Source organism: Thamnophis sirtalis, unplaced genomic scaffold, assembly GCF_051295495.1.
Source record: "Thamnophis sirtalis isolate CommonGarterSnake01/CBP01778 unplaced genomic scaffold, rThaSir2_p1.2 scaffold_1, whole genome shotgun sequence".
NCBI lineage: Eukaryota > Metazoa > Chordata > Lepidosauria > Squamata > Natricidae > Thamnophis > Thamnophis sirtalis.
Genome location: NW_028261381.1, coordinates 49,777,554 through 49,792,054, shown reverse-complemented (window position 1 = coordinate 49,792,054; position 14,501 = coordinate 49,777,554). Strand labels below are relative to the sequence as shown.

The 14,501-nt window shown below is 36.1% G+C and overlaps 1 protein-coding gene and 1 long non-coding RNA gene across 4 annotated transcripts; one reads left to right on the top strand and one right to left on the bottom strand.

Moving 5' to 3' along the window:
* The first annotated feature begins 45 nt into the window (after positions 1–45).
* On the top strand, positions 46–7,718 carry LOC148049398 (uncharacterized). The gene is made up of 4 exons (XR_015696333.1): positions 46–248; positions 983–1,066; positions 6,989–7,105; positions 7,512–7,718. It is a non-coding gene; the product is annotated as an uncharacterized LOC148049398 (long non-coding RNA).
* LOC106540999 (ropporin-1) lies at positions 3,247–14,168 on the bottom strand. 3 transcript variants are annotated; one of them, XM_014056319.2, is made up of 6 exons: positions 13,976–14,168; positions 11,640–11,766; positions 9,679–9,796; positions 6,553–6,714; positions 5,108–5,283; positions 3,247–3,561 (listed from the first exon to the last, which is right to left on the bottom strand). In XM_014056319.2, the coding sequence occupies exons 2-6, from the start codon at positions 11,753–11,755 to the stop codon at positions 3,495–3,497; spliced, it is 639 nt and encodes a 212-aa protein (XP_013911794.1). In that variant the 5' UTR covers positions 11,756–11,766; positions 13,976–14,168; the 3' UTR covers positions 3,247–3,494. The 3 variants fall into 3 exon arrangements, with proteins under 3 accessions (XP_013911794.1, XP_087568747.1, XP_087568689.1); XM_087712621.1 differs by having other exon boundaries at positions 14,046–14,057; XM_087712563.1 differs by lacking the exons at positions 9,679–9,796; positions 13,976–14,168 and having other exon boundaries at positions 11,640–11,755.
* Positions 14,169–14,501: the final 333 nt, after the last annotated feature.

Below are 14,501 nucleotides of genomic sequence, written 5' to 3'. Positions count from 1 at the left end.
AAGTTCGCGTCGTAATGCACCGAATGGCAGCAAAGTTATGCAGATGTGAAATTTTAAGAATGAATTCAGTCGAGCTTCTGCGGAGGGAAATAAAGTTCAGCATACGAACATGCTGTTTCTCTTTAAGGGACCAGAACGTTGTTATCCTTTGCTGCAAGATAAATTCGTTTGTTACCCAAAGCCGGGTTCTGTTGCTGAAATTTCATTTTAATGTATGCCGATTAGTGTACTTTCAAAGTGACAATAAAGTAAGTCTAAAGGCGGGTTCATAGTTTCAAAGTGCTTCTCTTAATTAGATTAATCCAGAAAGCGATTCTTTCCAGTATGTAAAATAGAGTTGTTTTGCTAATACTGAAACATACCATAAGAATGTTTGGTTTACCTTTCTTTTAAAAATCTAAATTGTCAGATAACGTTTTTCTTGTTTCAACCTAAGTACTTTTGGGGAAAGTTTGGAACAAAATGGTGTGTTCAAAAGTTAAATGTGCCTCAAATCAAGCTTGATGCTAGTGATTGTATCCATGTGGATTCTTAGACAGCATTGGAAAATTAGTTTGCCACTGCCATTTTGGGCAATTTTTTTTCAACTTCCCAACAATTGCTGGAATTCTCTAAATACAAGTAATGTTCACTAATGCTTAACTTCTGAGATAAACCACAGGCAGAGTGTTAAAATAAATAGTGTGTAGGTAGATGGCAGTAGCAGCAGTTCTTGAAAGGTTAAGCAGGTTAGATCTGGTAAGCCTGTGGATGGACAAACCCCTGCAATGGGACAAACCCCTAGGAAACCTCTAGTAGGCTACAAAGCCGGGAGGGGGGCACATTCTGAAACAATGCAGTGCTAAAAGCACACCTGAACTGCAGGGATATGTCCATGAAGTCACTGGGAATTAAGCTTGACTTAGGGGATTTTGTTTTTTGCAAATGAATGTTTCAATTTGTTCACCATTGTTTCAATATTGACTGCCCCTGTTACTAGCAGACCACGGAGCTGATCAGGCGTCGGCAGGAGCACAAATGTGTATGATTTATCAACTCTGATTCACCATTTAAGGAAGAGCCTAATGTAAGTGAAATATCCTAAAGAAAGGAATGAAGAATCAGTAGGGATGATATTTCAACACCAAAAGCTTAAATTGGTACCAGTAGATATTTGCTGACACTGCTCCCTTTCGTTAACAATTGACTTTGAAGAGAAGGAACAGACACCACAAGTTGGTGTCATAAGTAGAAATAATGGGGTGGCTTGAAGACACACATTGGGTTGTATCTGGCCAACATCCACTCTCTCCAAAGAGGTATGTATGAGATGATTGTGTAATGCCATTAAATCCTTTATTAGTCTTTCACTGCATTTACAGCATTATTCTATAATTGTTGTCCAAGATAGCATGGAGGAGGACAGACTTATATCCTCTCGATGGTTGGTGAATACTGAAATATGTTAGCATTAGTAAGGAAATAGTTTTGAGAGAACATAACATCTCACATACAGCATCGCTTCCTGCCAAGAGCCCATTTTTGCTGACAGAGCACTCTGGCCTCCACAGGCACCCCCGACATGAGTGACATGCCCACCATGGCCACTCGCAGCCTGCCCCCCCCCCCCCCGAGGTCAAACACAACCCTGATGTGACCCTCAATGAAATCGAGTTTGGCACCTGCAATAGAGGGAGCTTCCTGAACGTAAAGATATAAGTCCCAATTTGTATAGTCTGTATAGTCTATTTGTATAGTCTGAAATACTGAGACCAAAAGATGAAAGAACAGCTGGGCATTCTTACAATAGATACCTTGGGAACAAACCCAGTATTTCCAGGTTACCATTCTCACCTATAGAAACTCTGTCATTGTTATTGTCACTTTATTATGAAGGAAAACGCTTGCTTAAATGAGAATGCAGCAAATGATATACCTAATATGGCTAGATACTAGGCTCTATCATATTTCAATGCCATTGTTTATTAAGCAAGACTCAGGTATCATTCCTCAGAGGGTAAGATTTAGAACTCATCTGTTCACCAAAACCCAATAGACCTATAATTCTGCTTTCCTAAGGCCTAGGGGAAAACTGTCCAATCTCTTCATTTTCAGCTGATTATAACTAGTTCTCAACTTTACAATAGTTCATTTAGTGACTGTTCCAAGGTTACAACAGCACTGAAAAAGTAACTTATGACAATTTTCCCCACTTATGACCGTTACATTATCCCCATGGTCACATGATCAAAATTCAAATGCTTGGCAACTGACTCATGTTTATGACGGTTGCAGTGTCCCAGGATGATCTTTTGCGACTTTCTGACAAGCAAAGTAATTGGGGAAGCCAGTTCGCTCAACAACTGTTACTAATTTAACAACTGCAATGATTCACTTAACTATGGTAAGAAAGGTCATAAAATGGGGCAAAACTCACTTAACAAATGTCTCACTTAAAATTTGGGTGCAATTGTCGTAAGTCAAGGACTACCTATATTCATTTGCCCCTTCCATAGCCAATTTGTAAAAGATGTACTATAGGAAAAAAAAGCGGGAATGGAATATTCAACCTATACTTTGTTCACCATTGTTTAACTGTGGCTTAAAAATTACTGGATTCATACGATATATTTATCCATAGACATGGTTACAAACACAATACAGTATCTCAAATCCATTCCAATTTTGTTGTGAATTTGTGATTCAAGCAGAGCATTTAGAAGGATTACTTTTTCTCCTCTAGCTTCTCTAGTTTGGCATGAAATCATCAGAAGTAGTTTTTTTACCGGTTAAAGGGATTTACTGTAGAAAACAACTGCAGCACTATTTTTATGCTATTGTTTCACAGTACATAAAAATAGGGAAAACCAATACACTTGTTGCTATAAAACTGCCCATGGTTAACTACAAAATGAGTAGCTATATAAATGTTTTAAATAAAATAATAATCTCGCAAAATGCTGGTATATGGAGAGAGCCCACAAAAAGTTTTAAATATGAGGAACTTTTAAACCATTATATTTTGGATAAATGATAATAGAATAGTCACTTAGAAGTATTAGAAAAAACAAGCTTACAGCCTGATCCCAAGTTTACTCATTTCTACAATTGTAGACACCTTGGGAAAAATCCTAATATTCTTCTGTAAATAAAAGTTTTGAAATTCCCAACATGTTTGCATGGCAATGCCAGATAATTTGAAATGCAAAAAAAAAGGGGAGAAGGATGGACCTCAAATATATTCAATAGGTTTATACTCTTTAGTAGTCTGTGATATTTATTTGGGTGGACGTGTGTATATCAAAACACTATAAAATTAACAATAGACTGTGCTGTATTTCACTGGCACCTTCTCAATCTATGTTTTCATCTTTCTTAGTGGTTGCTTAACCAAACTGTTTATTAACAGACACAAAGGGAAAAAGTGACTGAGTGGTTGGCCTATTTGTTTAAGTCATTCTATTCTCTGTTTCTTCCTCCATCTAAACATTCATAGTGTATGATGTATTGAGAATCTACTCCAGCCTGACTCGAGGATTCTGGGTAAAATCAGTCACCTTGATCAAGCCGTCTGGCCCGATGCTGTATGGAAAACATGGGGAAAAATGGCTTAGTAGTACTCTTGCTTATGAAATACACATTCTAAATGTTTCTCACATAAAGTTGTAGCAATATCCTTATTTTTTCTGTACTATTTTGATTCCAGGTTTTTTGTTTTAAATCAGGCATGAAACTATAATCAATGTAGATTTTGCCCTGATCAGTCTTTGGCATCCCTTAAGTCTTCTCTTCCCCTTTAAATCTTTAAATTATAACCATATAAACTTCAGAATATCTGCATGGAAACCATCTCCTCTCTATTCCTCTCTTAGTTTCTGATTATGAGTTCTTAAATACATACCCATATTTTTGGGCTATGGATTGTTGGAAAGGATTTTGTAAAATTTCTTAGGAAAGTAATTTACTATCAGGACACCGATTTTATAACTGCATTAAGCATAAGTCACCTAAGAATATTTAACTTAATATTTAAGAGCCGAGGTGGCGCAGTGGGTAGAGTGCAGTACTGCAGGCCACTTCAGCTGACTGCTATCTGCAGTTCAGCAGTTCAAATCTCACCGGCTCAGGGTTGACTCAGCCTTCCATCCTTCCGAGGTGGGTAAAATGAGGACCCAGATTGTGGGGGCGATATGCTGACTCTGTAAACGGCTTAGAGATGGCTGAAAGCCCTATGAAGCGGTATATAAGTCTAACTGCTATTGCTATTGCTAACTTTTTAGCTGTAAACAAGCAGTAGCAAATTCTATATCTCTCTATCATCTCCTAAACTGAGACCTGTCTAGATAACATTGTTCTGTATCAATCCATATTTAAAAAGTTACAATTCAAAAATAGTTTTAGAAAATGTAATTATATAGACTTCTTCCTTGCATTGCAGATGCCTGTTCATTCTAACTCTTGCTTACAGAATGGGGCCTCACTTTCCTGGGCCTTTTATTTCCTCTCTCCTTCCATGCCCATCTCCTATTTTGGGGAAGTCCTCCAATCCTTTGGAGCAAATTTGAAAGTTAGAGGAAAAAGTTAATTGGATTGGCACTAGGTGACAAGCATAGCTGAAAACCACCACCAAATACCAATGCATTAAATGTGAGGTAAAGGATTTGCTCAGAGTTCCCCAAGTTATTGAGTAACATTCAAAAATGGATCTGCACGTCAGTTAGAAGCAGTAGTCTATGCCAGGGGTTGCCAACTCCCAGGCCATGGACCAGCATCGGGGAGCAGCATGCCAGAAACTGGGCCTTACAAACAAGCACAGCCCCTTCAGTCCCCAGAAAAGCCTATTTCCACAGAACCTGTCCCTGGTTGGGGGGCACTGATCTATACAGTTATTTCCTATTTAAATAAATGGAATACAATTTCAGGAAGAATTTGTGAACATGTTTAACACGAGTCAAATGGATGTGTGAAATTTCTATGTACAAGCTTGTAAATGAATTTGGTATATAACTTAGCTATATGCACTCCCCTGAAACCTATTCCGTCTACTGCACATTTATGTTGGTTGCCTGGTATTGCTAACATAAGCTACATCTCTTTGACATTTACCTTATATATCAGTGTTACTTACATCTCTTGTTCAATATAATTCAGCATTCGACTGACATGAGATGCGGAGATTTCCCCATCCACTTCCGCAATGTAAGTGTAGAGAAACTGGAAAGTACTGAAAGGGATACGAGCTGGACCACTTTCATTCTCGTTAGATAAAACTTCACATATTATCTTCAGAGTTTTTGCAATAGTCTTATTTTCAAAAACAGAAAGGATATAACATTTGTTAGTATTAGTAACTGAATGAGTAGTCATCACATGTGTAACTCAACTACCCTTTAAAAAATACTTTGGGAATTCAAAATTCTGTGATAGGTTAGGCAGGGCTAGAATGGAGTCTATAATTATGGAGTCTTTGGCATTAGGTATTTCCTTGGTGCTTTTCATTTGGGTTTTTTTTTCTGATGGGCTACATCCATCATAGTGAAATGGCAAGTATTTATTTCCAAGTATCCAATCCCCTGCTTGCCCATCATCTCCAATACCGCCAAGGAGATCCAAAACCATGATCCGAACATGCCAACGAAATGATTCGGCGATTAACAGCATTATTGTGGGGGGGAAAGGACAGTGTTGTATAAACAAAATATAGATACAAAAATGATTGGGAGAAACTAATAGATACCATGATAGGAAGCTCAGGGATGCAATTTAATTTTAAATATCTTTATATTAACATGCACACACACACATAATTCACAATTAATTCACTATAAATGAGGTTTGGAAATTCGTAGAGTTTCCAAGATTTTGCATATTTAAAACAGATCTTCAGCATAACCTATTGAAGACCAAATTCCTTATTAAAATTTATGATCTTGATAGAAGAAGCTCTGGACAACCTGAATAACCTCGCTAAGTGAGGTTTAATTTCATTTTTTTCCAGACTAGATTATTCTCCCCTCCTGATTTTGGTCAGAAGGAGCATGAAGCATTTTTTCAGATTAACAAATGCTATTAAAAGGCATGAGCTTGATGAATGTTTACTTCATTAGATTCATGGAATGACAAAAATAGAATTTAAATCTGGATAAGATGGTGGGGAAATATTTGTAAACTGTCTCACATGTCACATACATCTGCATAAACAACCTATCTTCCATTCACTCCCCTCATCTTAATTTAAATCCTACATCTGTTTAGCCATTCCATGCATCTGGTGCAGTGAGCTGTAGCTCACTGAAGTAAATGTTTGTTAATAAGATGTGTTAATCAGAAAATCATTTTGATTTTTTGGTTTCTATAGATTAACATGTCTCTTCTCCTAAAGTGTCCTGGCTATTGACTAAATCTAAAATGCTAATATTGGACAAGCAGTTTCAGGGAAGACTGTTTAAAAATCTTAATGATGTACGATACGTTACACTATGAAGAACAGATAAATCACCTACCGAGAATTTAAATACTGCAAACATGCTAGACATCAAAAGAAAAGGAAACAACTAAAAATAATAAGCTTACAACTCCAAGAGAGCTACAGGCCAGAGCTAAAAACTTGAGCCATTCAATTTCTTCAGTAAAACGTCCAACATTCATGATACTTTCAAATAAATCTGTAGGGAGATTCAGCACTTTCCACATCTGGGCTAGTTCATCAACATGGATGATTAGCCTCCCACCCACCTGAAAAGAAATAACAGCCATTATAAGTGAAGAAATTAATGTGGGTTTATAGTTGCAAGCATTTCTTAAGGTTTTAAAAATGCATTTTAAGGCTAGCAGAACTGAGGTATTATTAAGGAAATTGGGATATATATATAACTGTTGATCACTTTTGCAATTGTGTTAATTACTGTTTTGAAGCAAAGAATGGGGCCGAAATACCATAATGAGCAAAATGAAAGTGGTCTGCACATAAATGTACTAAGTCATAATGTATCTCATTTCTTTGTCAAAGCTTAGCATCATTGTCACCCATGCCTGGAGGAGAGCCCATTCAGAATATGGCCCCAAATTGAAAATAAGCAGCGGGATCAGTACTTTTCATCCAAGGAAATGAAACAAATCAATTGAGGTATGATCTCAAAAGTTATTTCAGTATTTGAGATTTGGTTTCTCAGATAGAAGCAACAGCCCAGAGATTTTTGATCAGCTGTGGTTGATATAACAACCATATCCCTTCTGAAAAGAAAATGACTTTAAAATTGTGATCCTTGTGTTGCCAGCTTGAAAATTAACTATTGTCGTATTGTTTACATGGAGCTGGAGCTGGTAAAAATTGGAATTGATATTGCTTTCTTTATAATTCTTTGTAATTTGGAAGAATTACAAAGATGGCATTATATCAATGCTAAAAATATTATAGCACATTTTGTGATAGAGGAAAATATGTGCTGTTTATTATCTTTAAAGCTTATAGGTTTCAGGTTCAAAAGACTTGGGAGAACATCTGTTTTAGGATGTTCCTCTTTTATTCACAGAAAACATCCTAGGGAGAATTTTCCTACAGTGGCTCTGAGCTCATTTCATGACAACTTTCAGTCACAAATTGACTTCCATGGACCTTACTTCATACTTGTGGTCAGTGGAGGAAACGTGCATAAGTGCACTAATGTGCCTATCGTCCCTGTCATTGTATTTTTATTCTCTCATTCTTGTTCTTGTTTTTGTTTGACAAATTCCAATGAATAAATAAAATAAATAAACTTGGAAAATCCCAGTTCTTTCAGAGACACGTTTCTTTGGTTTAAAATCTTGTTTTTTAAAACCGGCTTTTATTTTTTAATTATATGTGTCATTATTACTAACAATGCTGGTTTTAATTTTGGGTGTATATATATTTTTTAAATATCAAGCAACAGTGGTAGTCCTCAATAAGAATTACAGTCTTCAATTAAGAATCATAGCAAATAAATACATAAGTTCATCTCCCAGCCTTGCAAAACTTCCAGAATTTTAACAAGTTCCAGATTTGTTCAGGATGAATCATATGTGTTTTCACATGCTAGAATGATATATATGCACTACATAGTTTTCTAGGAAGGACCTTTATGACTGAACATTGGGATTTTGAATGAATTTTCCACTTTGAAAGCTACAACCTCCAAGAACAAATTAACCAAATAGTAAACAGATTTATACATGTACATTAACATAGGATTTAGAAACCAGGAGGCCCTAGATATACACAAAATGCTTCAGGCTTATTTCTCTTTTCCCTCCCAAAACATGTAAAGGGAACAAATTCCTTGTTCCAGAAATATCTACAAAAAGAACAACATTAAGGCAGTCAAGATGAGTGAATACAGATGAAGTCCAGTAAAACTTTGAATGAACTAGTTGAATGGAGATGTCTGGTATTCCCAAATATCCATTATTTTTCCAAGTATGTGATTTTCATCAAGATACACCATTTTTGTGATGATATCATTATGGAAGTGGCATAAATTTTGGTAAATGAGTTCAATAGCTGCAGATATCATAAAATTAAGATAAAATTAATGGCCTCGCTGGACTACTTTGGGTGGGATAGCCATTATTTCAGAGGATATGTCCAAACAGAAATTTTATCTATTGCATCCAAAATTCACTACATGAGCATCTATTAGGTTTTATTGCACAACGTATGACCACAACTGACCAAAATTTCTGTTGCTAAGTGAGGCATTTCTTAAGTGACTTTTGCCCCATTTTACGATTTTTCCTGCCACAGTTGTTAAGTGAATTAATGCAATTCTTAAGTTAATAACATGGTTATTAAATTAATCTGGCTTCCCCATTGACTCTGCTTGTCAGAAGATCGCCAAAGGCAATCACATGACCCCAAGTCACTGCAATCATCAGAAATATGAGCAGTTGCCAAGCATCTGACTTTTGATCACAAGACCACAGGGATGTTGCAATGGTAATTCAAATGTGAAAATGGTCACAAATCAGTTTTTTCAGTGCTGTTGTAATTTTGAACGGTCACTAAATGAACTGTTGTAAGTCAAGGACTATCTGTAATTATAACTTCTCATACAATTGCTAGTTATGATTCAATGTTAAAATAACTTAAAAATTATTTTGGTTGCATGTGTTAAATGTGTCAACATTGCCTCATCTAGAAGGTATTTTTTTCTTTTATCACATAAATGCCAAACTGTTAATGAGTACAGATCATCTGTACTAATCTTTGAATCTAACCGTGTGATGCCCAGACCAGTAGAATGCTGCTTTCCCACATTTCTTTCAGGTAGTTTTGATCAAGTTTTATATATGAGCTGCCGACCCCTATGAGGTTATTATATAATTTTGGTGAGTTCTCATATGTATTCCCTTTTTTTAAAATTGGAAATTGCAAAAAGAATTTCTTTTCTGTACTGTATATTAAAAGCTGCACAAGATGCTATTAAACAAATGTTAATGAACTCTATGAATCTTTTAAAATAATATTTAAATATGAACTTTAACCCTTTAGCAATGCTCTTAGAACTTCTTGTATATCATGTATACAAGAAAAGCAATGCACCTAACATTAGTTCTAAAGCAGGTGAATGAAATTCATTAAAAAACACATAAAAGACACAAAGTAATTGGATGCATGTACACACAAACACTCAAATCTCTTATGTTCTTGCCCCTAAATGGAAAGTAGATATTTCTTACTCTCTGGTGTAAGACCTTCAAGAGCTCTGGAGTAAGCTCTGCATAATTTGATAAAGGCACCCGATCTGTTCGTTCTCTTACAGGAGGAGCCTCTCCACGGGCCATGGCATTAAAATAACTGGACACAAAGACAAAATAGTGTTTTCCTTTTATCAACAGCTCTTAGCATAAATATGCATGAGACATTGGCTGATTAGTTGCTTAGACACCCAAAGCTTCCACTTGTTTGTAATTAAGTTGACATTAAAATTGTTGTTCTTATGTCAAATCTTTTGCATCTTAGTTTGAAGATTGTTTATTTTGCTATAATAAAAAAATATATCAGTGAAGTTTGATTGGAGACCCACTCGTGAATATAAATAGTACATATTTTAACAAAAGAACATGGTCTGAAGTATTGATGCTGCTATGGAAAGGATTATGAAGGATCATTTATACATTATAAATGCACCCAATAATGTAGAAGAGATCAATACTTCAAGAAAATTGAATTATATGAAAAACATTAAAATTACTGGTGATAAAACACTACAAAATAAACATCACTAAAAGTGAGGGACTTCCCCCCCCCCCTGCAAAAGTATGCTGTGTGCTATAAAATCTCCTGTTATTTTCTTCCAAAGTTACATTATTTAGAAATGTGAGAGATTTGGATTGGAATGGTGGCATTGGGAGATGGAAGCAAGAGTTCTGCCTTGCTTTATCTTTTCCAATCAATATTGTCTCTTCAAAGATGCTTTTTACATGATGCAGGAATCAGGGAGGGAAATTAACATACATCTGACAATATGGAAAGGCACTTCTTCCAAATGGCAATATTCAAAAACTAGAGGCTTCTCTGTATTTATTGAGTAAAGCAGGGGGAAGAAAATCTGTTTCTTCCAGTAGCAACTCCTTGTACCATATATGTGCTTCTCTACCACAATCTTGTGAGGACATTTTTCAAGAGACACTCAGGCTGCCCATGAGATTTTCAGCAGAGTGAAATAATTTTAGGAAGACAAGTCTGGAATATAAATGGCTTGTATCAGAATTTTTGTTGCCTTATAAAGTCCTAATCCCCAGCACTGTACCCTACTGGAATAAACTGACGTGAATATAACAGATACTCAAATAAATGTATTCATAAGTGATTTTTATAAGTTCAAAATAATTTGAGCTATTATTTCTTTTTCGCTTTTTGAGACAAGTAATACAACGCAGCTTCCTTTTAAATTCCATAGAGATTTCAGAACACATTTTAAAATGTAACAATAAAAAAAGAATAAGTAGGTTAACAGCCTTAGTCATCCTCATGCAACACTCAGCATTCCCTGCTAATAGTACAAACAAAATATTGGTCTGCTTTTGGAATATTTTGACTAGTGTATCACAAGCACAACCAAAGTCCAATTTTATCACAAACACGTTCAAACACTATTCTGTACAAATTGTGATATTATACATCAATGACTTAGTTGGAAGCTGGTTGCTGAATGAATTAAAAACCAATGAAAAAGGAAGTAAGACATGTTTGATAATAAATACATGGATAGCAAATGATTCTGCATTAAAATATCTCTAGATTGTTTAGGAGTAAAAATGTAAAGAACATCTGTGATGATATTATCAGTGTACCCTTTGGGTATGTGAGTGAATTATATATGTTGTAACTTATGTTGTTGATTTAAAGACTTAATGATGCATAACAAATGTTAAATTTTATGATGCAGTAGGGAGTGTATATCTGAAAATTATATACACTAAGTATGTACCTAAGAAATGTACAATATGTGATAGTGTACATTTTGTGTATTTTGTGTGTGGGAGAGGGAGAGAGAGAGAGAGGGAGGACGGAGGGAGAGAATAATAAATGCAGGACATATAAGAATGATGTGCAAGATACTATAACCGATACAATTTAGGCTTGAGTAATTTTTAAATAAGCATGATACTGAAGTTGGCAAAAACATTCAACTTACTCAGAAGACCATTGAATCAGGTCTGGAGGCTGAGTTCGAATAGCAGCTTTTGTAAACTGCTTCAGCAAATCTGGAAGCTCTGGAGGAATACATACTTGTTTATCTGTCTGTGGCATAATTATTGTGCCTGTTAGGAAAAACAGCAATTTTGAAAACCTTGTTTACACAGAGTAAGAAAACTCAGCTATTAAGAAATATACAAAGTACAGAATCCTGATTGTGAAAGACATTGCAGAGACTACATGTGTATGATCTGCATAGGCCAAACTTATATCTTCAGAGTCCTTGTGAAGATTTAGGAGCAAACAGAGATCATTTCTATGTTCAGTATACACTTTCATGGAATATTGCAGATTACTGAGTTACTCAAATATGCTTTTCAGGGACAGCCCAGTTCTTGCTTTTAAAGCTATAGATTATATTTTAGTTTGATTCAATTCATCAGAATAAATTCTGGATCAAACTACCTGTTACATTACACACAAACAGAACCGTAACTGAAAAAGTCTGGTTGCAAAACATGAACTACTCCAGCTAGGTATAAAGGAGGATAGATCTTTTCTACCCTTAATAGCTATTCACAAAACACTATACTTGCTGAACTTCCCTCTTGAATGAACAAATATTACAAGTAAAGGAACTCTATATATCTGTTGAGGAAGAAGCATTATTAAACCAAAATCAGTTTTATATAACTATTGCATATTCATGGTTTATTTAATTCAAATTTCTAGCTTTGCATGAGCTACTGAACTGATCCCATGCTTTGATTTTGACAACATGCTAAGTAACCCGTATTTGACTTCCCTGTAAATTTAGTGTTGTAAGAACCCAGCCAGTGTGTCTTATTGAGGAACATGGCCACCATTACAATGTTTTTGTATTTCATTTTATCACAACATACTGATCCACAAACTAGTGAACCACATCCATGCGCTGTAGGCAATTTTTCCTTGAGGATTTGATGAACAACGAGCGGAAGTTCACATATTTTAGATTTGGTGGAGAAGTTGGTAAACTTGGCAACATTATTAGAAGCAGAAAAAATAACTAAAGTGGACAGGCAGGAACAAAGAACTTATAGGACTGTCCTTAGAAGAGCTTCAATTTATTTACTGAAAACAGGCTGAGATGGCAAGCATCTGTCCATACAATCATCATAAGTTTCACTCAACCTGCTGGCATCTAATTAATTATTGAAAATAAACCAAATCAATGAAACATTCTCATAAAGTGATGTGATAATTCTTGTCCATTTGTTTTCCTGCTTGGTTTCATATAACTTCATATATTATTTTTTTTGCTCTCATAGTCATTCAGATTTGAAACTTTGCATAACCTTTCAAGTATCCTGTCTGTGAAATATCTCCTTTGTCACACTTTAATCCCCTTTCAAAATATTTTAGATTAATCAATTATGTAAAGGGCTATGGAAGTTTCTGCAGTTTTTTTTTTTGTTAAGCTGTACAGGTGGAATTTCAACAAGATGTAGAATAAATGGGAGGAATATTTTTTGAGATTTGCTGCAACTGCTTGGATGGAACAGCTTTATGGAGAGGAATGCGGATGAAAAATAGATATGCAGAAATGATTATATGAATATATGAGGCAGTGCTTTCAGGTTTACTAAAAAGGAAAAGGTATACAGTTATTTCCATGACTAGCTACTTTCCTGTTGAAGAAATAGTCTGTTCTCAGACAAATGTACCTCTTAGCTAAAAGACGTAAAGTTTCTTGAATGGATCTTGAGCTATCCAAATGCTGAAATGATGAGTAGTGAATTATCCCAATACTTGCTACAAGGAAGGATACTAATAATTGGGTTTAAAGGGGGATAAAGAGAACATGTTCTGCTTTTATGCAAAATGCAAAAGCCAGTTGCTACTTCCTTTCTATAGAGAACCTTGTCTATTTCCAGATATATGTTATGATTTGGTTTGTGACTGAGAAAATAGGAATCCACAAAATCTGAATGATGAATTTGGATGACTGCATGCAGCAATCACCCAACCCTACAGCCATCCTAAAGATACCTAAAAGAAAGGTGGTACTCAAGAAAATGAAAAATATGTGCAATATGGCGAAAGAATATTATGCAATATGTCTGAAGTAGTTTTTGCAGATTTTTTTTTCAGTGCCTACTTAGTATGACCCATTTACACTTGCCCATTTGCACATGTATATTTTCCAGGTGATCTATCCCATTCTCAACAACCTGTCTTCCTTAATTCTATCCAGACCCTGGCAGCTGTTCCACCACCTCGGCATACTATCCCCCAATGATAAATCCCTCCTCAATGCCTGCCATAGGCTTTGCGTTCAACAGGTTCTTTTACTTTCAGGGAGAAGCAAAGCAGGTTAAGAATTTGATCCAGATGGCTAGTTTCCTTCTTTTTTCTCAATTACCGGAGGCTGAGACGTCTCAGCCTCTTTGCGAAAAGTGCCCAGCTGCTGTTTTGGGACAGTCACACCAGGCTCAATCGGGATCTTCACGCAGCTCCCACTCACGATGGGCCCTTGCATTAAGTCAGGACTGGGACGTTTGTTTAACTGCAGCTCTAGGTATCCTAGCAACTGAGACTGTACCTCACAAAGGGCCTGATTCTGTCAGCTGCTCTTGCAACCAGTCAGGAGAAAGACTTGTGGAATGCTCAGCAAGCAGGGCAGGGCTTTTAATATGGCGAAGACACCTATGTGCCCTAGACTTTGAGTGGGACCAGCCTCCCCCCCCCCGCTTTTAGCCTTAGTAAGGAAAATAGTTGGGCGCGTTCTGCGCCATCTCATGATCACTTGACATTTGGGATCCGGACTGAGAGGATGATTCATGGGAAAGGCAGGGATCTAGTAAAGAAGACAAGGAAG

What these genes read in the sequence shown, in the direction of transcription:
- LOC106540999 (XM_014056319.2), bottom strand. Translation starts at nt 11,755, where the DNA reads ATGCCACAGACAGATAAACAAGTATGTATTCCTCCAGAGCTTCCAGAT. An exon ending in TGAAGGTCTTACACCAGAGA is followed by an intron (nt 6,715 to 9,678) that starts GTAAGAAATATC and finishes ATTTCTTTTCAG; the next exon opens with GTGGGTGGGAGGCTAATCAT. An exon ending in AATTATATTGAACAAGAGAT is followed by an intron (nt 3,562 to 5,107) that starts GTAAGTAACACT and finishes TTTTCCATACAG; the next exon opens with CATCGGGCCAGACGGCTTGA.